This window comes from Apis florea, unplaced genomic scaffold, assembly GCF_048593485.1.
Source record: "Apis florea isolate Af1SG1 unplaced genomic scaffold, ASM4859348v1 contig_3493_pilon, whole genome shotgun sequence".
Lineage (NCBI taxonomy): Eukaryota > Metazoa > Arthropoda > Insecta > Hymenoptera > Apidae > Apis > Apis florea.
The window spans coordinates 3,098,303-3,120,815 of NW_028256772.1; the positions used below are offsets into that span (position 1 = coordinate 3,098,303).

General features: G+C 24.0%; 7 protein-coding genes across 12 annotated transcripts; 4 read left to right on the forward strand and 3 right to left on the reverse strand.

Moving 5' to 3' along the window:
• Positions 1 to 138: 138 nt before the first annotated feature.
• Positions 139 to 1,700, forward strand: LOC100871649 (uncharacterized). 2 transcript variants are annotated; one of them, XM_012486332.3, is made up of 2 exons: positions 139 to 381; positions 697 to 1,700. In XM_012486332.3, exon 2 carries the CDS (start codon positions 732 to 734, stop codon positions 1,149 to 1,151), a length of 420 nt encoding a protein of 139 aa, XP_012341786.1. In that variant the 5' UTR covers positions 139 to 381; positions 697 to 731; the 3' UTR covers positions 1,152 to 1,700. The 2 variants fall into 2 exon arrangements, with proteins under 2 accessions (XP_012341786.1, XP_086768766.1); XM_086912640.1 differs by having other exon boundaries at positions 283 to 567.
• On the reverse strand, positions 1,195 to 7,229 carry ago (F-box and WD-40 domain protein 7). 3 transcript variants are annotated; one of them, XM_012486327.3, is made up of 9 exons: positions 6,889 to 7,229; positions 6,738 to 6,778; positions 6,018 to 6,178; positions 5,713 to 5,942; positions 5,508 to 5,610; positions 4,911 to 5,429; positions 4,380 to 4,787; positions 3,534 to 3,849; positions 1,195 to 3,460 (listed from the first exon to the last, which is right to left on the reverse strand). In XM_012486327.3, exons 3-9 carry the CDS (start codon positions 6,111 to 6,113, stop codon positions 3,297 to 3,299), a joined length of 1,836 nt encoding a protein of 611 aa, XP_012341781.1. In that variant the 5' UTR covers positions 6,114 to 6,178; positions 6,738 to 6,778; positions 6,889 to 7,229; the 3' UTR covers positions 1,195 to 3,296. The 3 variants fall into 3 exon arrangements, with proteins under 3 accessions (XP_012341781.1, XP_012341779.1, XP_012341780.1); XM_012486325.3 differs by having other exon boundaries at positions 6,018 to 6,257; XM_012486326.3 differs by lacking the exon at positions 6,738 to 6,778 and having other exon boundaries at positions 6,018 to 6,257.
• Positions 7,230 to 7,668: 439 nt separating this feature from the next.
• Positions 7,669 to 10,393, forward strand: Vps4 (vacuolar protein sorting 4). The gene is made up of 6 exons (XM_003693577.4): positions 7,669 to 7,959; positions 8,051 to 8,162; positions 8,247 to 8,623; positions 8,695 to 8,962; positions 9,046 to 9,488; positions 9,577 to 10,393. Exons 1-6 carry the CDS (start codon positions 7,936 to 7,938, stop codon positions 9,676 to 9,678), a joined length of 1,326 nt encoding a protein of 441 aa, XP_003693625.1. The 5' UTR covers positions 7,669 to 7,935; the 3' UTR covers positions 9,679 to 10,393.
• Pdp (pyruvate dehydrogenase [acetyl-transferring]-phosphatase 1-like protein, mitochondrial) lies at positions 10,338 to 17,344 on the reverse strand. 2 transcript variants are annotated; one of them, XM_086912826.1, is made up of 5 exons: positions 17,247 to 17,344; positions 12,083 to 12,155; positions 11,878 to 12,019; positions 11,270 to 11,746; positions 10,338 to 11,168 (listed from the first exon to the last, which is right to left on the reverse strand). In XM_086912826.1, the coding sequence occupies exons 2-5, from the start codon at positions 12,110 to 12,112 to the stop codon at positions 10,486 to 10,488; spliced, it is 1,332 nt and encodes a 443-aa protein (XP_086768952.1). In that variant the 5' UTR covers positions 12,113 to 12,155; positions 17,247 to 17,344; the 3' UTR covers positions 10,338 to 10,485. The 2 variants fall into 2 exon arrangements, with proteins under 2 accessions (XP_086768952.1, XP_003693676.1); XM_003693628.4 differs by lacking the exon at positions 17,247 to 17,344 and having other exon boundaries at positions 12,083 to 12,653.
• LOC100871536 (kinesin-like protein KIF18A) lies at positions 13,167 to 16,481 on the forward strand. The gene is made up of 2 exons (XM_003693586.4): positions 13,167 to 15,868; positions 16,183 to 16,481. Exons 1-2 carry the CDS (start codon positions 13,269 to 13,271, stop codon positions 16,220 to 16,222), a joined length of 2,640 nt encoding a protein of 879 aa, XP_003693634.1. The 5' UTR covers positions 13,167 to 13,268; the 3' UTR covers positions 16,223 to 16,481.
• Positions 17,345 to 18,690: 1,346 nt separating the features above from the next.
• mRpS35 (mitochondrial ribosomal protein S35) lies at positions 18,691 to 20,667 on the reverse strand. 2 transcript variants are annotated; one of them, XM_003693585.4, is made up of 3 exons: positions 19,835 to 20,667; positions 19,125 to 19,744; positions 18,691 to 19,059 (listed from the first exon to the last, which is right to left on the reverse strand). In XM_003693585.4, exons 1-3 carry the CDS (start codon positions 19,920 to 19,922, stop codon positions 18,790 to 18,792), a joined length of 978 nt encoding a protein of 325 aa, XP_003693633.1. In that variant the 5' UTR covers positions 19,923 to 20,667; the 3' UTR covers positions 18,691 to 18,789. The 2 variants fall into 2 exon arrangements, with proteins under 2 accessions (XP_003693633.1, XP_086768782.1); XM_086912656.1 differs by having other exon boundaries at positions 19,317 to 19,744; positions 19,835 to 19,981.
• parvin (beta-parvin) lies at positions 19,963 to 22,497 on the forward strand. The gene is made up of 5 exons (XM_003693640.4): positions 19,963 to 20,670; positions 20,974 to 21,237; positions 21,305 to 21,699; positions 21,767 to 22,010; positions 22,095 to 22,497. Exons 1-5 carry the CDS (start codon positions 20,553 to 20,555, stop codon positions 22,169 to 22,171), a joined length of 1,098 nt encoding a protein of 365 aa, XP_003693688.1. The 5' UTR covers positions 19,963 to 20,552; the 3' UTR covers positions 22,172 to 22,497.
• Positions 22,498 to 22,513: the final 16 nt, after the last annotated feature.

Genomic DNA, 22,513 nt, shown 5'->3' on the forward strand with positions numbered 1-22,513 from the left:
TTTTTCTTTATTTTAATGAAAAGTATGTCTAAAGTATTTGAATTTCAATTTAATTTTCAATTAAATTTTTCCAAATATGACAGTTATAACATTTTAAAAATTAATTTAAAAATTTTTTAAAAACATTGAATTTTAAATATGCTAATAATGTGCTTTATTTATTATTGTATATCGTGAAAATTTATTTCTCATATCATAAAATAATATTTGAATTTTAATTTGAATAATAAGTTTTTTTTAATTTAGTAGTTCAAAAATTATTTGCATATAAATTTTTGCATTTTTAGGGATTTTTATGATTTACTTATGACAGTATGTTAAATTTTTACCCTGTTTAGAAAATAGAAATATCAATGAATATCAATTAAAACACATTTATAAGTAAGTAGTATACTTATTTTAAATGTGTAATATTAAACTATATTACTATACTTATATTTTTAACTATACAATTAGTTAAAAGAATGTTACTTGAGGTTATGATTTTTTTTAAGGAAGTTTATGTTATTGGATATTATTATTTTTAATATTTAATAATTAATTATTGAATATTATTTTTAATATTACGTACGTTACATTTGTTATTATTATTAATCATATAATATTTACTATTTGGATATGTAAATAGATATATAAATAATGAATTTAATATTTATGAGGTTATGTAATGTATCTTTTGAATTTGGTTGTTTTCAGTAATTGTGACGATATATGTGATATAACTCAAAATTATGAATTCAATAAATTATTATAATGTACTTGGTTGTACCAAAGAATCAACAGCTGAAGATATAAAACGTGCATATCATGCATTAGCTTTAAAACTTCATCCAGATAAAAATACATCAGAGTTTGATGGTATAAAATTTCAGCTTGTTTTAAAAGCATGGCATGTTTTGCGTGATCCTAAATTAAAAGAAGAATATGATGCTATACAAAAACAAGAAGAATTAGATTCAGAAAATACTTTGACATATGCAAAAATATCAGTGAATGAATTAGAAACAATGAATGATAATGAAAATACATTAATTTATCGATGTAGATGCGGAGGATTATATTGCATTCAAAAGGAGTATATTCAGAAAAAAAATCAATCAATACATATACCTTGTTTGGAATGTACTTTTTCTATTATTGTTGAAACATGATATTTACATAAAGAGACAAACACATAAGGTAAAAAAAACAAGATTTAAAATGCAGCAACATTTTCTATTTCTTATAAAAAATGATACAACAGATAACACATCATTACAAATATAAACTATTGAGCAATATACAAATAAAAACACGATTCTTAAAATATCCTAGGTTCAATAATAAAAATTGCATTTACACGAATCGTGTTTTGCATTGGCAATTGAAGTTACAAGATTTATTGTCAATTAGAATTAATTGTATAACTTGTATAGCTTATATAATTTATAATGACAAAGGGATATATAAAAAACTAATTTACTATAAAAATCTATAAATTTGCAACTTATTTCAATTTTGATATTCATAACTTTGGACAAATTTATAATTCATTTATGTTTATTCTTAAATAATTGATTTTATATTGTTCAAATGATTCGTGCATATTGCACAGGATAGATTTGCAACTCTTATTATTGCACCATGGCAAAACCAGACTTGTTACTAATGTCAAAAAATCAATATATTTTATTTAAATATAGACAATCCAATTAAATTACTATCACGAATATTCAATTAACCCTGGTTGTCTAGTCAGCGAACAATAAATAGCAATTGTCTTTTGAACATGTTACGTATGGAAAATCAAATACTAAATTGATAAGTATTTGATAACATAAAATATAGAAGTATAAATTTTCTTTTTTATATTTATATTTGTACAATCATTCCATTTAATTATGTTTATAGAACGATATTGAAATTTAAAAATAATAAAATATCTATATTGTGTTACAATATAGACAAACTATAAAATGTTTAATAAAACTATTCATATATAATAATTTGATCTTGCATATATATTTACTATATGTTATTCTTTCTTTTTTGCTTTCTTCAAATTTGTAATTGTAATGTATAATTATATTTGTAACAAAAATGTAAGATAAATATTATTTCAAATTTTTAAAAAATTCTATTATAATTTAAAAAAACTTTTTTAACGTATATGATAATATAAATGAATACGATAAATGAACGCATTTATATGTATATTATGAATTAATATATATAAAAAGATGAGATCAATGAAATTTTTTTTTATATTTAAAACTATAACATGAATAGCTATTTCCGTCACGTAACACGTTCATTAATATTCTGATTAACGAGTAACAAAAAATGGTCCAAGTTTCAATGTAATATAACATTAGTATCAATAAAGTGTTAGAAATCGCTATGATTTCTTCAAAACATATTTTTAAACCAAGAAAAATTAATTATAAATTATACAATTAATGATTATTAATCGTATAATTTCATATGAACATCTAGGCATAAACAGTTTAGATGATAAATTGATGCAAATAAAACAATATGAAAAAAACGTAACAACGTTCATTTCATTAAAAAATTATTAAATATTGATTATATCAATCCAATAAATTATGCACAATTCCCATAATAATTAATTTAATTAAAATAAATGAAAAATTTAAATAAGCTACATGAAATATAGCAAAGAAGAACTTATTGTACAAAGAATATTTTTATGGTTATTTTCTTTTTTTTTCTCTTTTCTCTTCTTGAATTTTTTATCATTATCATTATTATTATCATTTATTTCTTTTTCAAAATGTGAGATTCTTTAAGCAATATTTTTATCTATAAGCTTGACAAATATGGTACGAAATCTTTCTTTTTCTGTAATTTAAAAATACTTTCCTAAACGCCCATACAAATTGTTATATGCAGATAATGTTCATGATGGGCTATCTTTCATTTAAATTATTAGCGATTTCTTTTAAATTTTATAACAGCAATAATACAGTAATACACTTATAAGCTCCTCGTTCTTCATAATTTGTTGAGTCTTTAAAATCTCATATTTGTACACCACGATTAATACACTCCATAATTAATATAATTAATGCCTTCGGTTTAAATGTTCTACCACTTCGGAGATCATTTGTAATAACTACCGATTCACTGTCTTCCTTTTTACGATCTTTTTTTTTTTAAATTTTCGACATACATTCTTATCACAATCACACCATGTAATACATGAATCATTGTACAATAGATTGGTTATGCTACCTAATTAAAATATGTACAGAAGTCATAGAAGAGGGCAGTTTTGTCTGTAAAAAAGTACACTATTTTACCTCTACATCAAAATCAAGAACAAGAAGTTTGGTCTCCTCCGTGCCGTTACGACTACCCACCGCACACACCAGTTTTGTATCACTTGCACGTATCCTCCACACAACACCACCACTTCCCCCGCTTTCAAGAGCAACCAAGTTTCTTATAAAGTCACCTAAATACATAATAAAACTTTAGGAGTTCATTAAAATAGTAATTCAGAAAAAAAATAACAGAGACAAACGCACCAGTTTTAACATCCCATAGTTTAACTGTACCATCATCGGATGAAGTAATTACAAAATGGCTATTGAATTGAAGGCAGGTGACAGCAGATTGATGCTTATTTGGACCAGATAAAGTTTGAAGGCAGTGACCACTAACAATATCCCATACTTTAACAGTTGAATCAGCATTTCCAGATACCAAAATGTTATTACGTAATTCCATTCCCGAAGTGAGCGATTGATGCCCCATTAATGTATGTCTGCATGCACCAGTTTCAACTTCCCACACTCTTATACTTGTATCCAGAGAACCACTAACAACATGTACACCATCAAACTGATAAGGAGAAAGAAGAAAACATAAATTAATATTTTTTAATATAATACTTATATATAAACAAATTAAATACTCTCTAAAATCTCCTAAAATTTGTTAAAATTTATATCTCATAATATAAAATTATTTGCAATAATGATTATATATTTAAAAAATATGTTTTAACAAAAAAAAGATTATTACAATCATACAATATTATTAATTTAAAAAATTATAAACTATACAAAAAATATTTTCATATATATGTGATATAATATAATATTATAATAATCTACATAGATTGGCATAAGATTATCTGTTATATGTTGATTATTGATAGAGATACATAAATTTTCGGGAATTACAATTCATTTTTTTAAATTGATAAACATTGATATGAATAAAATAGGAAAAAAGATAATGCGAATATTCGTTTCATAAAAATTTTAAAAATTGAAATAACTTTGTTAATTAAACTATGTCAAATAAATATAAATTACAATATATTAGTTTTATATTTAATTTGCATATATAATTTGATTAATGCTTACTTGGAGAGAATAAACACGATTTGTATGTCCTTGTAAAGTGTGAAGGCACTCCTCGCGTTCCGGATTCCAAACTTTAACCATATAGTCATAAGCGCCACTGACCACTAATTTTCCATCATATTGCACACATCTAACAGCTGCCAAATGGCCCACAAGTACATGTAAACATTCGCCAGTATCTACTTGCCACACCCTTAAAGTTGCATCTCTACTACCACTGACTACTTTATTACCATGTAGATGCATACACCTTACAGTTGATGTATGTCCATATAAAGTATGAATACATTGACCAGTTTCGGCATTCCATACTTTCAAGGTACGATCTGTACTACCACTGATTACTGTAGTACCAGACATTTGTGAAGACCATACACCACCTGTATGCCCAACTAATGTTCTTAAACACTGTAAGAAAAATAAATATATAAGAACATAAAAATATAAATATAAACAATAATAAAGCTTACAGAATAATAATGATTTTATATTCTATTTTATTTATATATATATTTACATATTGAAACTTACCTTGCCTGTAACCGCGGACCATACTTTAAGAGTATTGTCATCGGAGCCGCTTACTATTCGATTACCAGAAAATTGAAGGCATGTAATAACGTGATCATCATGTCCTTTTAAAACTTTTGGTGTACGAATAGGTTTTGTCCTCCAATTCATCTTTATATTATGTTGTCTCATATATGCTTGTTTCCATGGAGATGAACAATTACCTGAATTTCTACCATTTTTACGTTTTATTGGAGGCAGATCTTTTAAATCTTCTATACCAGCTGCTCTGCATTTCTCTTTCCATAATAAATTATCGTCAGCGAGAAATCGCCAATTACGACACGTTTGAGCAGCACGTAAAAGATCTCTGGGTTCTAGGAAAGCTAACACTGACAAAGCCAATTCTTTTGGCAACAAAGATATAAAGTCCCTTTGAAATTGAGGTTCAATTACTTGCATCATATGTCTTACTTGTGTTGGTTCACATCGTTCAATTAATTCATCTATAGCTAACATTCTTTCTGCATTTGACCATCTCTAAAATTAGAAATAATATCTTTACTTTTTATAAAATTTAAAAATTTTTTCAATTAAAATATAATGTATTTCTTATACCTGAAACTGAAGAAGCCAATTACTCATTTCTGGTGGAGGATTATCTTTTGTTGGAATAACACATCTTACATGCTTACTTTTATCATCCAATTTTTTAATAATCCTAAAAATAAAAACTCATGTTTTAAAGCTTTTTTTAAGAATTCAAATTTTTTTTTTTTTTATAATTTTTTTATACTATACTATTTTTAGAAATTATACTAACATTGAATGAGATTTATCTTCTGGATTAAGTTTTTTACAAGGTAAACTTGATTCAGTTTCACTTTTACGTTTTCTTTGTGGTTGAACAACATCCAAAGGTACACAGGTATGTAAAATGGGACTATGCACTCGTTGTGTAAGTGATTGTGGTTGTGATGATGAAAGTGAGCAATTGTTACTTTCAAGGTCAGGTTCACATTCTGCATCGCAAAATATTCCAGTATCACTAATCTAAAATTAAATTAATCTAGCTGTAATAATATGTAAATTTTTTTAATATAATATGATTTATATAAAATAACTCACTTCACTTTCTTCTTCACTACTGTCATCTTCTTCTTCTTCTTCACCATCTTCTCCATAATCTTCTGATTCTTCATCTTGTGCTAACAATGAATGCATAGGTTCTAATGAACTAGGTCCTGGAATACCTTCAATGCCCTCTATAGGACTTGGACTTGTACCACCTGGTTTATTATCAGTTATTTTATTAGACGACGAAGAAGGGACAGACATCACTGGCTTATGTCTGATATATAGTATTACCTAGATATGCAATAAATTTTTTTTAGTTTTTTCTTTAATATAAAAAAATCTTAATATAATAAAATTATAAAAACAAATTACATATAAGGATAAAAAAAATTTCCTACATTTTTCATTAAAAAAATTTACTTGATAGATTATATTTTTAAAACTATATATAAAAAATTATATAAAACTATATGTAAATATATATAAATTGTAATTTTTAACTATTTAAAAATTTATTCATTTTTACATTTTAAAGAATTGTTATCTTATAATTCACATTTCACTACTTTCAAACAAATAAATAAATTTGTAAAAATATAGAATTATAAAATAAAAAATTTTCTTTTTCTATCTCTTTCTGTCTTTCTTATAAAGAATCATAAGTTCTTAAAATTAAAGGAAAACTTAAAGAAAAGAATATTAATAATGTTTTGATATTAATTATGTTCAGAAAAAAAAAAGTAATTTTTCAAAATATGTAAATCTCCTAACCTTAGACGAATCCTAAAACCAAGTTAGATTCGGAACATAGCCTAGAATAATAAAACGAAGGACCGGTTAGCCACACCCTTAATTTTCATGAGATTACCACAAGAAGCAAATAAATAAAGTAGAAAGTTAGAATTCAACAAATAATTCATACTTAGATCAAATGTTTTTCTTCGGTGGCTTCCTTATTGTAAAACTACTATATGACGATGATCCAAGTTTCTTAGTTTCGATTACTGTTTCTATCATATGGTTGCAGTACGCATTTTTCGTATGTCGGTATTTTGTTAGGTTAGAATAGGATAAAGTTAATTTTTGGACTAAAGATTTAGGCCAACACGAATGCAAAAACAAAAATAAGTAATAGGTATAAACACAGAAAAAGATCCATCGGTAGTTCTCGGTAGCTCCGAAGTTTTTATCTCTTCGGACTTAGTGCTTCGTAGACAGGTAGCTGTTGCACATGCGTTCCCGTTCTTAAGCCGCATATTCATCGTATATTTTCTTATTTTTACTTTATAATTTAACTTATACGTATGAATTATGTTGTACTTTTCATAAATATAAATTATGACAGAAAAATTGATAATCAATTTCAATAATTTATTTCACTTTCAGAATTTATAATTATTAAATAAAATAATTTATTTAATCAACTTAATTAATAACTTTCAAATTTAAAATAATAGAAATTAAATATTTATATATATATATATTTTGAATTAAATTATTATAAAATTTTCATGTACAAATTTTAAATCATTTAAAAAATTAGATTTAAGTTTTTATATATTTATATATATGTGTATATATTACTTAAATATTAAAATCATTTCTTTTTTAATTTTAATAAAGTGTTGTATTTTATATATAAATGTTTTCAATTAATTATATTAAAAAGATATTCTGTGAACGGGACATTATTTAACACTTTATATCATTAAGGATGCGACAAAGTATACGTACAGTATATTCAAGAATTTCTTTAAAAACGTGTTAGTGAGATATGTGATATGTCAAGCGGTGACGTTGAAGAACCGTCAAAGGAAATAGAACATTTTGTCGATGCGGTAGATCGCCGTCTCGATCATTATTTCTTTTTACTTTCTTGAGACTCTGTGTCTCATCGTGACGGTGAACTACCGTATACTTTGACAACTTTAGAACATAGTAAAGGTTAGGTACAAATTAAAGCAATACAATGGCTTCAGGTACAATATTGCAGGTGTGCCATTTAAATATATTATTTTATATATTGTTTTTATTTCATGACTAAAATAGCAACTATAATTACAAATATATTTGATATTTCATAGAAAGCTATTGATCTGGTTACTAGAGCTACTGAAGAAGATCGTAATAAAAATTATGAGGAAGCACTTAGATTATATGAACATGCTGTTGAATATTTCCTACATTCTATTAAATGTATGAGTTTTTTTAAAATATATTTTTCTTTTATAATAATTTTATTACAGAAATCATATTTAAATCTAAATTTTATTCTTTTAGATGAAGCACAAGGTGACAGAGCTAAAGAAAGTATAAGAGCAAAATGTACACAATATTTAGAAAGAGCTGAAAAATTAAAAGCATATTTGAAAAAAAGTAAGAAAAAACCTGTAAAAGCAGGGGAAGATAATTCTAAAACTGAGGATAAAAAAAGCGATAGTGGAGATAGTGATACAGATAGTGATCCTGAAAAAAAGAAACTTCAAAGTAAGTTAGAAGGTGCAATAATTATTGAAAAACCAGATGTTAAATGGAATGATGTTGCTGGTCTTGATGGAGCTAAGGAGGCTTTAAAAGAAGCTGTTATTTTACCAATACGTTTTCCACATCTTTTTACTGGAAAGCGAATACCATGGAAGGGTATCTTATTATTTGGGGTAACTTTCAAATATAAAGCTTCAGTAATTTTTTTTTTTAAATACTTTTTAAAATTTTTAAATATTTTCAGCCACCAGGTACTGGTAAATCTTATTTAGCAAAAGCAGTTGCAACAGAAGCCAATAATTCAACATTTTTTTCTGTGTCATCCTCAGACCTGGTAAGCAAATGGCTTGGAGAGTCTGAAAAACTTGTCAAAAATTTATTTGAATTAGCTCGTCAACATAAGCCTAGTATCATATTTATTGATGAAGTTGATTCACTCTGCTCATCACGTTCTGACAATGAATCAGAATCTGCAAGAAGAATAAAAACTGAATTTTTAGTACAGATGCAAGGCAAGAAAAATGTTTGTTATATAACAATTTCTTTATATAATGTATTATATATAATATGACAAAGTAAAATTGTAATGTATTAGGTGTTGGATCGGATAATGATGGTATATTAGTATTAGGAGCTACTAATATACCATGGGTATTAGATTCTGCTATTAGAAGAAGATTTGAGAAGAGGATTTACATTCCTTTACCAGATGAACAAGCTCGTGCTATAATGTTCAAACTTCATTTGGGAAGTACTTCTCATTGTTTGACAGAAGAAGATTTTAAAAAATTAGCTGCTGCTACTGATGGTTATTCTGGAGCTGATATAAGCATTATTGTGCGAGATGCTCTTATGCAACCAGTTAGACAAGTGCAGACTGCAACACATTTTAAACGTGTAAGAGGACCATCACCAAAAGATCCTTCTATCATTGTGGATGATTTATTGACACCATGTTCACCGGGAGATCCAGCTGCTATTGAAATGAATTGGATGGAAGTAGAAGGTGATAAATTATACGAACCACCTGTAACTATGGTAAGTATAAAATTTTTTTTCATTTTTATTCAAATTATAATCCTGTCATATTACAATATCATCTCATATAATTTTTTTTTATATTTAGAAAGATATGTTGAAATCATTAGCGACTACCCGTCCCACAGTAAATGAAGAAGATATGACTAAATTAGAAAAATTTAAAGAAGATTTTGGTCAAGAGGGTTGATATTCAAATATTTTTAAAAAAGTTATATACTTCCAAAAATATCTTTCGGTTATGTACGCACTTGCCTCATATCTTGTTTGATTACCGATATTGCTATATGTAATATTTATGTAAAGAAACTTTAACTCAGGTTTTTATTTTTACATTTTTTCTCCTTTGATAATCAGTATGATAATAATATCAACATTACATGCTCGATGTTTATTTATAAACATTATTTTTCAGAGCTAATATAAAGATTACAGAATGAACAATATATATTTTCTAATGGAAATTTGTTAAATTTTAGTCTACGATAAAACAATAGACTATTTTTTATTCAAAAATGTAAAAAAGTTAAAATGCTGCAAATCATAACATTATATAATGAATTTTGTGCGTTTTTAACTTATATAATTATTGCTATACTTGTACCTAACAAATTAATTGTATAATATGTAGGATTAATAAGTATTTCTAAACAATGTTTATGATTGTAGATTAGAAATTTATTTGTATGTTTTATAATTTTTATCTTGCTTAGACATTATCTACAACATCATTCATTTTCTTTAATAAAAATAATAGCTAATCGATTTAAATGATTCATTAATTTAAGTGAATGCGATTATATATGTAGTATGTGATATATGTATGTATTTCAAATAAGCAAACTATTCTTTTCATGTAAATTGTTTTTATTGTTAATTAAATAAATAACAAGCTGTACACGATAGAAGATCAATTTTTTTAATTTCTTTAAAATACTTAGAAATAATGGAAATTGTAGAAGATCTTATAAATGTAACGAGAAATTTTTCTACAAATTTACGGAGGGCAGTGTCTTAAAAATTCAGAGTTCATATAAACCACCGTTATTGTAATATCATCACGAAATATTCGTACTACTTCTCGTGGTAACGTTAATAATTGTGATAACTTAATATGATCTATACCATATTCCGTTCCACCAAGTGCGTTTCGTAATAAATGCGTCGCTGCATTATTATCGAGAGGTTTCTTTTTTAATCCCTCTTTACGTTGCAATAACATTTTATGTATTTCTGATAATTTCATATTTTTACGAGGTAATCTTAATGGATTTAATGTTACTTTTCCGCTCATATGTTCACCTACTAAACGTACAGCTTGTAAGGGTGACATTAAATCCCATAAACCATCACTGGCTATTATAAGAAATTTATCTCTAGGTGTTAATCTATGATATTTAACTTCTGGTTTTGCTGTTAAATATGGAGGAGTATGATAATTTGGTGGAATCACTGCTTCGCCAAAATATGGTACCACTACTTCTTTTAAAATCTTTTTAGTCCACTTGTAGCGAAAATCACCCAAAGAACGAAGAGGCGCTAATTGTCCAAGAAGTCTTTCCATTTTAATTACAGTCGATTTTTCATTAGATGGATGCTCTGATAAAATTCTTTCAACTTCTGCTCGATTGTCAGTATTGTGTTCAACAGTCATTAATTTTGCAGTCCAAACATCATTTTCTATAATTAATATAATAGTAAAATAATAGTAATGATAACAAAAATATGTTATTTTTGATAAATTTGATATATATAAGAAATTTAATATCTATAATCCGTACCAGAAAGTATACCAAGTACTGCTTGGCAATCTCCTACTCCAGTAACATGAAGATGTGGACCATCTATGTGTGCAACAACTGCTACAGCACCAGACATTGCAACATCAAGAGTTATAGCATTATTAGTTTTACCTAAATTTAAAAGTGCTTCATTCGACAAATCATTATCTAATCTGAGAAATGCCTTCTCTAAAGCTGTTTCCATTTGAAATTCTTTTGTATATTCCATTTCTACTAAATCTTTTACAAAAGTTAAAAAACTTGTTTGATAAAGTTCTCTAATTTCGGAAATAAATTCCATTTTATCATTGAATGTTTGAAGAAGTTCTATTTTATTATTGGAATTAATTGTATTAAGATATTGTTTTAATAATTTTGTAGGTAATAAACATGCTGATATATAATGAAAAAGTCTTTTTGAAATAATTTGTGCACATGTACTTCCTCCATGACCATCAAACACACCTAATAATATTCCTAAAATAAATTTGTATTTTTATTATATATAAAATAAGATTTATATTTTTAATATAAAACTAAGCAATATAAAAATATATTGAATATTTTTATACATTATACTTTCAATTTTTTTCATATAATGTTTATACCTTTCGTAAATAAACATTGAGCTTCTGATCGAGTATCTTCTATAGGATTATTGGATGCTAATTGATTTGAATCATAATATTTTACAGAGTTCTGTTCATTAAATTCTTTGGTATATTCATTAGCTTGTAAGACTGCTGTAACCTAGAATATAATTACTGATAAATTTTATAAAATTAAAAAACTAATTTAGTAAAATTACATTACCTCTTGTGGTGTAAGCCGTGGCAATGCCATGTATAATCTTTGAGCACATTTGTTGCTACTCCATTCATTTTGCCTAGTACATACATTACTAATAATTTTAATTAAATTAGTGCTAACGTTTTGTAAAACCATTCTATTTCTACAATTTTGCAGTATATTTATATTAGCACGTTTTCGTGCTTTTACTTTTACAACACATTTTGTTTGTTATAGGTTATGTTAGGCATCTATCTTTTTCAATGCTTTCTAAGAATAATTGTTGTCGTAGCGTCATATGTAATATATATGTATATATTTATATGATTTTACAGTAAATATTACTGTAGTTAATAAAATTTTATATATATATATATATATCGTTATAATTTTAATAATAAAATATATTTAATTAATAATATGTATAATAATAATATTATACTATAATATGTATAAAATTAACGATATTTAAAATCTTTATGCTTTAACTTCTATCATCTTTTGAATTATAAATTGCATCAAAATATAAAACATAATTGCCTTTTTAATAACTATGATTTATATTAATATTTTTGCTTTTAATATATTTCATTTTGATGAAAATAAAAATATAAGCTGAATTTAATCATTTATTAATATTATAATATAAAATATTTAAAAAAATAGAATATATTCAATTTTTCTTATCATTTCTTTTTTGTATACAATTTATTTAAATTAAAACAATTTTATCATGCTAAAAAGAAAGAATATAATAAAAAAAATAGTCAAAGATAATTTTAAGGGCATAAGAAAAACCAATCAATAGTAAAAAAATTTTTATTTGAAATGATTATTTAAATGATGAAATTTTATTAAAAGTATCGTGATAAAAAATTTGACATGTAATTAGAGAAATCATGAATCCGAACATAATATAATAATAGATAAAAATAATATACAAATATAATACATAAATATACATTTTATATATAATAAAATATTTTATTATAATTTTATATTATAATATAAATATATATTAATTCTCAATTATATTAAAGTTAAATTTTTTTTATAAAAATCCCCTAGAATATTACTATATTATATAAGAATTAATATTGTCAAAACTGTTTCTGAAGACAATTCAGGATACAGAAATTTAAATTTGAAAACTTAGTTTATTCTTAACGGTCAATGATAGATGTTTGTATTTAAATGAATAGATTCTGCTATGGTGTTTAATAAGAAGGATTTGGCTAAAGCATTTTCGCCAAGTAAGGTTAAAAAATTTACGAAGAAACGACTTTCAAGCAATGGAACGAAACCAAGTACAAGTGAAAGTACAATTTTATCGGCACAATCTGATTCTGCTTCGCAGACGAGTATTAAGGTAATTGTAAGAGTACGACCGCAAAATGAACATGAGCTTCAAGGCAATTGTAGGACCGTTATAAAAATTGTTGATGATAAAATGCTTATTTTTGATCCTAAAGAAGAGGAAAATCCATTCTTTTATCATGGCGTTGCTCAAAAAGGTCGTGATTTGAATAAGAAACAAAATAAAGAATTACAATTCATTTTTGATAAAATATTTGATATGACATCAAATAATATTGATGTATTTGAAGGAAGTACTAAAGATTTAATTTGTAGTCTTTTGGATGGTTATAATTGTTCTGTATTTGCATATGGAGCAACTGGTGCTGGAAAAACTCATACTATGCTTGGTTGTAGCGAAGATCCTGGTATCACATATAGAACAGTAGCAGAATTATTTTCTCAAATAGAAAAACAAGGTGAACACCGTGAATTTAATTTAGGTGTAACATATTTAGAGGTTTATAATGAAAATGTACAAGATCTTTTACATAAATCTGGACCTTTACACTTAAGAGATGATGGTAGATGTGGAATAATTGTTGCTGGTCTTAAAATAATTGCTATTCAGAGTGCTGAAGAATTATTGACACTTTTAGCAAAAGGAAACAAAAATCGTACTCAACATCCTACTGATGCAAATGAGGAAAGTAGTAGAAGTCATGCTGTTTTCCAAGTTTATATTAATATTACTAATAAATTGGATGGTCAAGTAAGACAAGTTAAATTGTCTATGATTGATTTAGCTGGATCTGAAAGAGCTTCTGCTACAGGTTGTAAAGGAGCAAGATTTAAAGAAGGTGCAAATATTAATAAATCTTTATTGGCTTTAGGCAATTGCATTAATAAGTTAGCAGATGGTGCAAAACATATAACATACAGAGATTCTAAATTGACTCGTCTTTTAAAAGATTCATTAGGTGGAAATTGTCAAACAGTTATGATAGCTAACATTTCACCTTCTAACTTTAGTTATGAAGACACATATAATACATTGAGATATGCAAATCGAGCAAAGAAGATCAAGAGTCATATAAAGAAAAATATTATATCTTGTGAAATGCATGTAACTGCATATAAAACAATGGTCGAAGAACAAAAAAAAGAGATAAATTATTTAAAGCAAAAGTTATTAGCACTTGAAAATGGATCTCTACATGTATTAACAGACTGTAAAAATGATAATGTTAATAAAGAAATAGATAAAAATGCATTAACTATAACCAATGAATTGATTGAATTACTTCAAAAGAAAAAAGTTCTGAATGAAAAAATTCTTTCATTAGAAAGTGCAGATAAGATATTATGTTGTAGAATTCAATATAAAAAAGCAGCAGATGAAAGATTGCACAATCTAACAGCAGCTGTTGATACTTTAACACTTGAAGAACAAAATGCAAGTGGCAAATCAAGAGTTAATAAATCATTACATTATTTTGAACGACAAAGAGATTCCTTAAAAATACAAATGAAAGCAGCATGGGAAGAATTATGTTTAATAGAAACAGAAATACAAAAATTGGATGCAGAAGTAAAATTAAATAGACACGAAAAATTAGAAAATATGATTGCATTACAAATTTCCGAAATAGAAAAATCTAGATTACAGCAACAATATGAACATGCAAAAAAAGTAAGTAATCTTCAACAATGTGAAATAGAATCTCATTATTCAATGATTAAAATGATGAGTACAACATTACAAAATTATTATGATTTGATGAGAGGATATGGAACAATGACAGATACAATGAAAGAAGAATTTAAACAATTGATTAAGTTATTGGAAGGAGTAAGAAATATCAAATGGTCAGATATGGAAATAGTTAATCATGAAGAACGTTTTTATAGTTTGACATGCCTTAGTGTAATGCATTTAATGGATCCTCTTAATAATGAGATGCCTATATATACATTACATCTTTTAGATGAACAGAATAAAGATACTTATATTATTAAAGATACATTAAACACAACTTTCAATGCTTCATCTGTAGAAAAAGACAAAGTTTTGGATATACATGATATAAGTGCCATATTACAAGAAAATTCAAATTTGAATTGTAATAAAACAACAAAAGATAATATAGAAGAAGAATATAATAAAAATATACAATGTAAACAAGAACAGGCTAAGAAGCGTATTCTTTCAGAAAAAAATAATATAAATACAAAAAGGACTCCAACTAAACAAGCAAGAAATATATCGCCAAAAAGTAAAGATAGTAAAATTTCTTTAATAGGAAATAAAGAAAGTAAAAAACATATTCAAAAATCACATGTAACAATGAGTGCTAAAAGCATAGCTATATTAAATAAGTTAAAAGCAGACAAATTGAGAAAAGAAAATATTGATTTAAATGTATCAGATGGAATACTAAAAGTAGTAAGAGAAAAGGAAAGGAGAGGATTAATGACTACACATCCTTATCAAAAGTTAAATGGAAAACAAAAGTAAGTATAAAATTAGACAAATGATTATTGGTATTGTTTAACAGAAATTTAAAAATAGTTTATGTCAATGTTGTTCAATAATAGCAATATTTTAGAATTATTTTAGAATAGAATTTAAATTGTTAAAACAAAATAGATTCTTAAAGTTATATTTTAAAAATATATAATAAATTAATAAAATATTATTAAATAAAATATAATTAATATTTTAAAAAATAAACATTTTATTGACTTAATTTTCATTTATATTAAAGTTTACAAATAATCTTTCAATATTTTTAATATGAAATAAACTAAAAATTATGTTGTTATAGATGTATTCCAGCTTTATCTTCGTCAAGAGTTCCACGGTAGCAACAATATGAAAAATAATTTAGTGATAAAAGAAATGTGTATACTTATTAACATAATTAAAATTATTTTATCTATTAACATATAAATATAAAAAATTTTTAGTCTAAAACAATGTTATATCATATTTGTATAAAAATAATTTTGTAATAAGAAAGATAATCACAAAATATTTAAGATTATGCTATTTAAACAAAGTTATAAAAATACAAATGTATCTCTTAATGTATTTCTTGACTAAAGATATTTGTAATTCATATTACTTTTGTCAATGACATTTTTATCAATTGTGTAAAGATTGAATTCAAGATAAAAATGAAAAAAAAGAGAATAACATTAATTTAAATTTATTCGAGCTTACTAATTAATTTCTAATACTTTTTTTATATTATAATGCAATAATCAAAAATATTCATAAAAAAAAATTGATTTAAAAAATATTATTACTGAATATAAATGTAAAGTTACATTGATAAATATTATAAATAAAAGCTATTTAGCTCTTTATTTCAATATATGCTAGACATAGAATTGAAATTATATATTTTTTATATTTAAATTTTTTATTATTTCTTTATTTAATTTAAGATATATTGAAAAAGTAATTTTTTTTTAATTTTTGGAAATAGATAAATAAATTTGGATTGTTGTTATTAAAATAAATAATACTAATAAATACATTTTTTTTTATTTGTTGTATAATGTAATTACAATTCGTTTAATGAATCCAATAAGTACTAAAAATAATTCGATTCAAATTCGTATTGATAATCATGTTTATATATATTTAAAGATAGTTAATTGTCAGAAATAAGAAAAACAATGAACATGTAATGAATATGACAAAAAAAAGTACTAAATAAGAAAAAGATTGGAATTAATAGATGAAAAGTGAAAATTTAATAACGAATATTAATGATCCAAAGCAATATTTTTATATTAGTTAATTTACAGATACATAATAATTTATAGATTTGTGCAAGTTTACTGAAGAGATTTGTATATAAAATTTGATATTAAATCTTACAATTAGAGAATAGTAGAGGAATTATGAATAAATCAATGAAATTTGATAACACCACTTATCCACTAATTCGTAAAGAATACAATATTTTATATATATATATATATATATATATATATATTTATATATTTATATATATATCATTATCAGGTAAATGATGTCAAGTTTATTAAATTTTGTTAATTTATTTCTTCTCTACTACTTTTAACATAGAATTCGATTTCAAATTTTATTAAGAGTGCCAGATATAAATCTCAAATCTATGGAATCATTTTAATTGCGAGTAAACTAATTGAACAAATTTCCTTGCAACAATAAATTATAATTTTTACAATTTATCATTATTATTTGATGTTATAACATTGTTATATTATCATACAATATCATAACAATAAATGATTTTTATCATATGAAAACGCTTAATATATGCGTAGAAAATATTACAAAATGTTTCCGATTAGTTTTTTTCTCTTTCATTACTTACATTTCAAAAATTTAAATTATCTAATAATAATAGATAAAACCTAGATTTTATTTGCCTTTTAGTAATTTTAATTATAATCTAAGAAAAATAAATTTTATATATTAATATTTCTGTTTAATATTCCTATTTAAAAATATAATAAACCTATCTAAATCCAAAATATCAATGAATTTATCTTGATTAATTATTACCATTAATTATTTTTTCATTATTATATTTTATTAACATTAATTATCATGTAATAAAATAAAAAATACATGATTATAATATTATTTAAAAAAATGATATATTATTTTAAAAAAATATTAATTTTAAAATTCGAAAAAAAAACTTTTTCATCATACTTGAGAAATTTTTTGATAGAATATATAATATATAATAAATATTTAAATATCCTATTTTTCACGTTTCAATCTATGTACTTCTTATCCTATTTAAATGTTTCTAAATATGTTTAGATCAAATAATGAACGATTTTTCATTATTTTTCATTATTCATTTTCATTTTTTTTTTAGTTCGATAAAGTTCAACTGAAACAAGTGATTTTTTTTTAATTTTAAATATCAAAGAACAAGTAAATAATTTTAAAAAACATTCCTATAATAACTATTGAGCATTCCAGAAATTTATTTTAATTTTTACGAATTCATTTACGTATAAAGAAATTTTTTTGACTTAAATGAGTTTACAAATAAATCATTTAATGACTTTTATACTAAAGGAGCATGAATAATGCTCTTATTTTTGTTGTAATATTGATGATCTTTTGTATTAAAAGAATATAAGCATTTTTACTTTTTTATATATTATTATATTTTAACTTGTTTAATATAAATATATCATAAAAAGTAAGTGTATTAAGTATATAATTTATGTTGAATATGAATATATGCAAATATTTAAATCTAATCAATAATAAATTTTTTATAAAATATATCACATAATTGAATGAAAAACAAATATTTTACATATAAATACAATTTTGTATTTTTTTTTTTTACAAGAATGTTTTATAATAATTGATATATTAATAATAAACATTATAATATTATTATAAATATTTATTCTACATTCTCATGAAATTTCAGATTTAATACATTTTTAACAGCTTGTTTGTATTTATTAATTGAAAATTGATTTTCTCCTTTATTTATTAAATCAGAAACTGCAGTTTTATATTCTGTTGCATGTGGGATATATTCATAATTGAAATCAATTGGTATTTTTGGCCAATTGTATGTAGATGTTAAAGATTCTTTGCTTTTACTTTTATCCCAATCATAATATTCCATATCTTCTTCAGTTTTTTCTGTTTCCCATGGTTCAACACGCTAAAATAATTCTTAGTATTACTTTAAACAAGTTTAATAAAAAAAACTAATATTAAATAACTTACCCATGCTATATGGAATAATGCAGTTAAAAGATATTTTACGTAATCTAAATTTTGTTTTCTAATTGGACATCTATCTGCTGTTATTGTTATTATATCTGTTTGAGGATTATATCTATTACCCAATAATCTAAGTATTTTGTCTTTAGCATGAACATCTAAATGCAAAGAGGATAATTTTACTTTTAAACTCACTATTCTAGCAAGAGGTTCTCTTATCGTAGGAGAAGAATAACAATAATCAGACGAAATAATTTCAATAGGAAAATATTTTGCACATGCTTCATCCGTTTTTAAATCTTCTGGCCATTTTGTGCAAAATTTTTTTAATGCTTTACAATGTTTTTTGATCACAGGTGGAGTAAGATGTAAAAAGTTTGGAATTTTCATTAGCTCTGCATTTGCATATTTATTAGGATGTAAACCTTTAGTATTTTTATATCCTTGTTGTAAAGGAAATGGTACAATATCAGGATGAAATGTATGTGCAGCAGGCCAAATTGTTTGCCAATTTTGATTGAGTGGTATTATTTCATCTTTAGATGTAATATCTCTTATATTGTTTTGTGGTTTTTTCTTTAAAAATTTGTTTTCATCAGGCATTATCTGCAATACTCGAAATTCTATCAAAGAAAAAAAAAAACAAATAATATATAAATATAAAGACATATTTATAAGAAAAAATTATAATAAAATTTAAATAGAAAAATTACCTATATCATCATCGATATTTGTTGTAAAAAATGATAACAAAGGTTTCATGACATTTTTAGCTTTATAACGTTGAATTAAAGATAACATTTTAATTATTTTTTGATTATTTATAATATCAAATAACCTCTTTTAAATCACGTTTCTATCTTCTTACATTCTACTCATGAACATTTGATATTTATTATTTTATTTAATTATTATTATTTAAGACATGTACATGTACTGTTATTATTATATATTATTATAAAATTAAATGGAAAACTTCAATTATGTTTTCTTTCTATTTAATTTTATTTGTATAATATTTATATGTAAATAGTATCTTTATGCGACTATTATTTGATCTAGCGTAATTTATTACATCATCAATTTATTATATCATAAGTTACTTTTATTTTATTAACTGTTTTTTCTATGAATTTATTTTTTTTCTATGAATTAAAATAATTTGAAATATGTTTTTGAAATTTTTTCATTTTTTAAATTAATAATAAAGAATTTAAAAATCAAAATAATAAAAATTTTGAAGATTGAAATATTAGAATCTTTTATGAAAAAGTTTTAATTTTAATAATGAAAAAAAAGGATAAAATATTCATTTCAATATAGATAATTAAAAAAGATTTGAAATCTACAATGTGTCGATTATTGAAAACATGGTTGGAAGTTATATTTCAAGAGATGACATCCTCTGTATTTATGAACATTGCGTGAATAATGTCGTCTCCTCGTCCAAAATCTCCGCGACCTCCAATATCAGCGAGAAAGGATGAAAAAGAAGAAAGTTTTTGGGATAAAATTGGTACTTTGGGCCGAAAAAAGCGTATTAAAGAAGGTATTGCATTATGTTTATGTTATATTAATGTTTTTTTTTAAGTTTATAATATATATATGTATTTCCTTATATGGTATGAGTTATTTATTACTTGAATTTTTACAAAATAATTATTGATAATTTATTGATTAATTTAATTTCAATTTTTTTTTATAAAATATTTTTATTTTATTTATTATTTTATTATTTAGTGTTATTATTTTTCACAATATTTTTCATAAAAAATATTTCATTTTTAATAATAAAAATATTATAGATAATAAAAATATTATAGCTTTTTTTCTATTTAATTTGTTTGTTAAGTTCAAGAAGTACAAGAAGAAGGAAAATATGCAATTGATTCACCAGGATTTGCAGCTAATCCTGAAATGCCACCAGAAGAATATGCTTTAGATGAAAATGAAGAACGTTCAATGATAGAGCCTAGATCTTTAGAAGATTCTAAGCTCAAAGAATTAATATTTGTTTTAATTGAATGGATTAATGATGAATTAGCCGATCAACGGATTATTGTAAAAGATATTGCTGAAGATTTATATGATGGACAGGTACTACAAAAATTATTAGGTATGTTAGCAAAATAAAAAAACTTTTTCTAGTAATCTAAATAAACATATTTTTTCATTAATTTCAGAAAAATTAACAGGAGAGAAATTAGATGTACCTGAAGTAACTCAATCTGAAGAAGGTCAGAAACAGAAATTAGCAGTTGTTTTGTCTACTGCTAATCGAGTATTAGGTCGTTATCCTCCTTATAAGTGGCACGTAGAATCTGTTCATTCAAAAAATATTGTTGCCATTTTACATTTATTAGTTGGCTTAGCAAGACAATTTCGAGCACCAGTTAGATTGCCAGAAAGAGTAGCTGTTCAAGTTGTAATTGTGCGCAAAAAGGATGGTCAGTTAACACACAATACAATTAGAGAAGAAATTACATCAACTTATGATGATTTGGGAATGCGTTGTGAACGAGATGCTTTTGATAGTCTTTTTGATCATCCAGCTGACAAATTAGCTGTGGTTAAAAAAGTATGTTATACAATACATTTAAATTATAGAAAATATATAGATATTATATATAAATGTTATTTTACAGTCATTAGTTTCTTTTGTCAATAAACATTTAAGTAAAGTTCATTTGGAAGTGACAGATTTGGATACACAATTTCATGATGGTGTTTTTTTAACACTTCTACTTGGACTACTTGAAGGCTTTTTTGTACCTTTAGGTAGTTTTCACTTAACACCTAAAACTCATGATCAGAAAGTACATAATGTTTCATTTGCATTTGACATTATGCAAGATATTGGCCTACCAAAACCCAAGGCTCGTCCAGAAGGTATCTATATAGTATCATTTGTAATTTTAATATTATAATTATAAAAAATAGAAAATATGTAAATATATTATATTTTATTTACAGATATTGTAAATTTAGATCTCAAATCAACTCTACGAGTATTATATAATTTATTTACAAAATATAAAAGCATGAATTAAATAATTAACATTAACAAAGATTAAATAATTTAAAAATAAATAAACATAACGAAACTGAATAAAATAACGATAATTAATTAAGATTAAGATATTAATATTTTAATCATAGAATATGTAGTTTTTATAATTGATATATGACAATATATGATCAATGAAGATGAAGGATTTTATTCAAGAAGAGAATTCAATATTTCTTTAAGATTATAGTTTTTATATTATTATTTGAATCAAATACAAGAAAAGATTAATTTTATATAAGAAAATTAATTTTGTATATTATATATTATAAAATTTTAAATATAAAAATTTTAATATTGTTAAAATAATTAATGGTATTAAAAT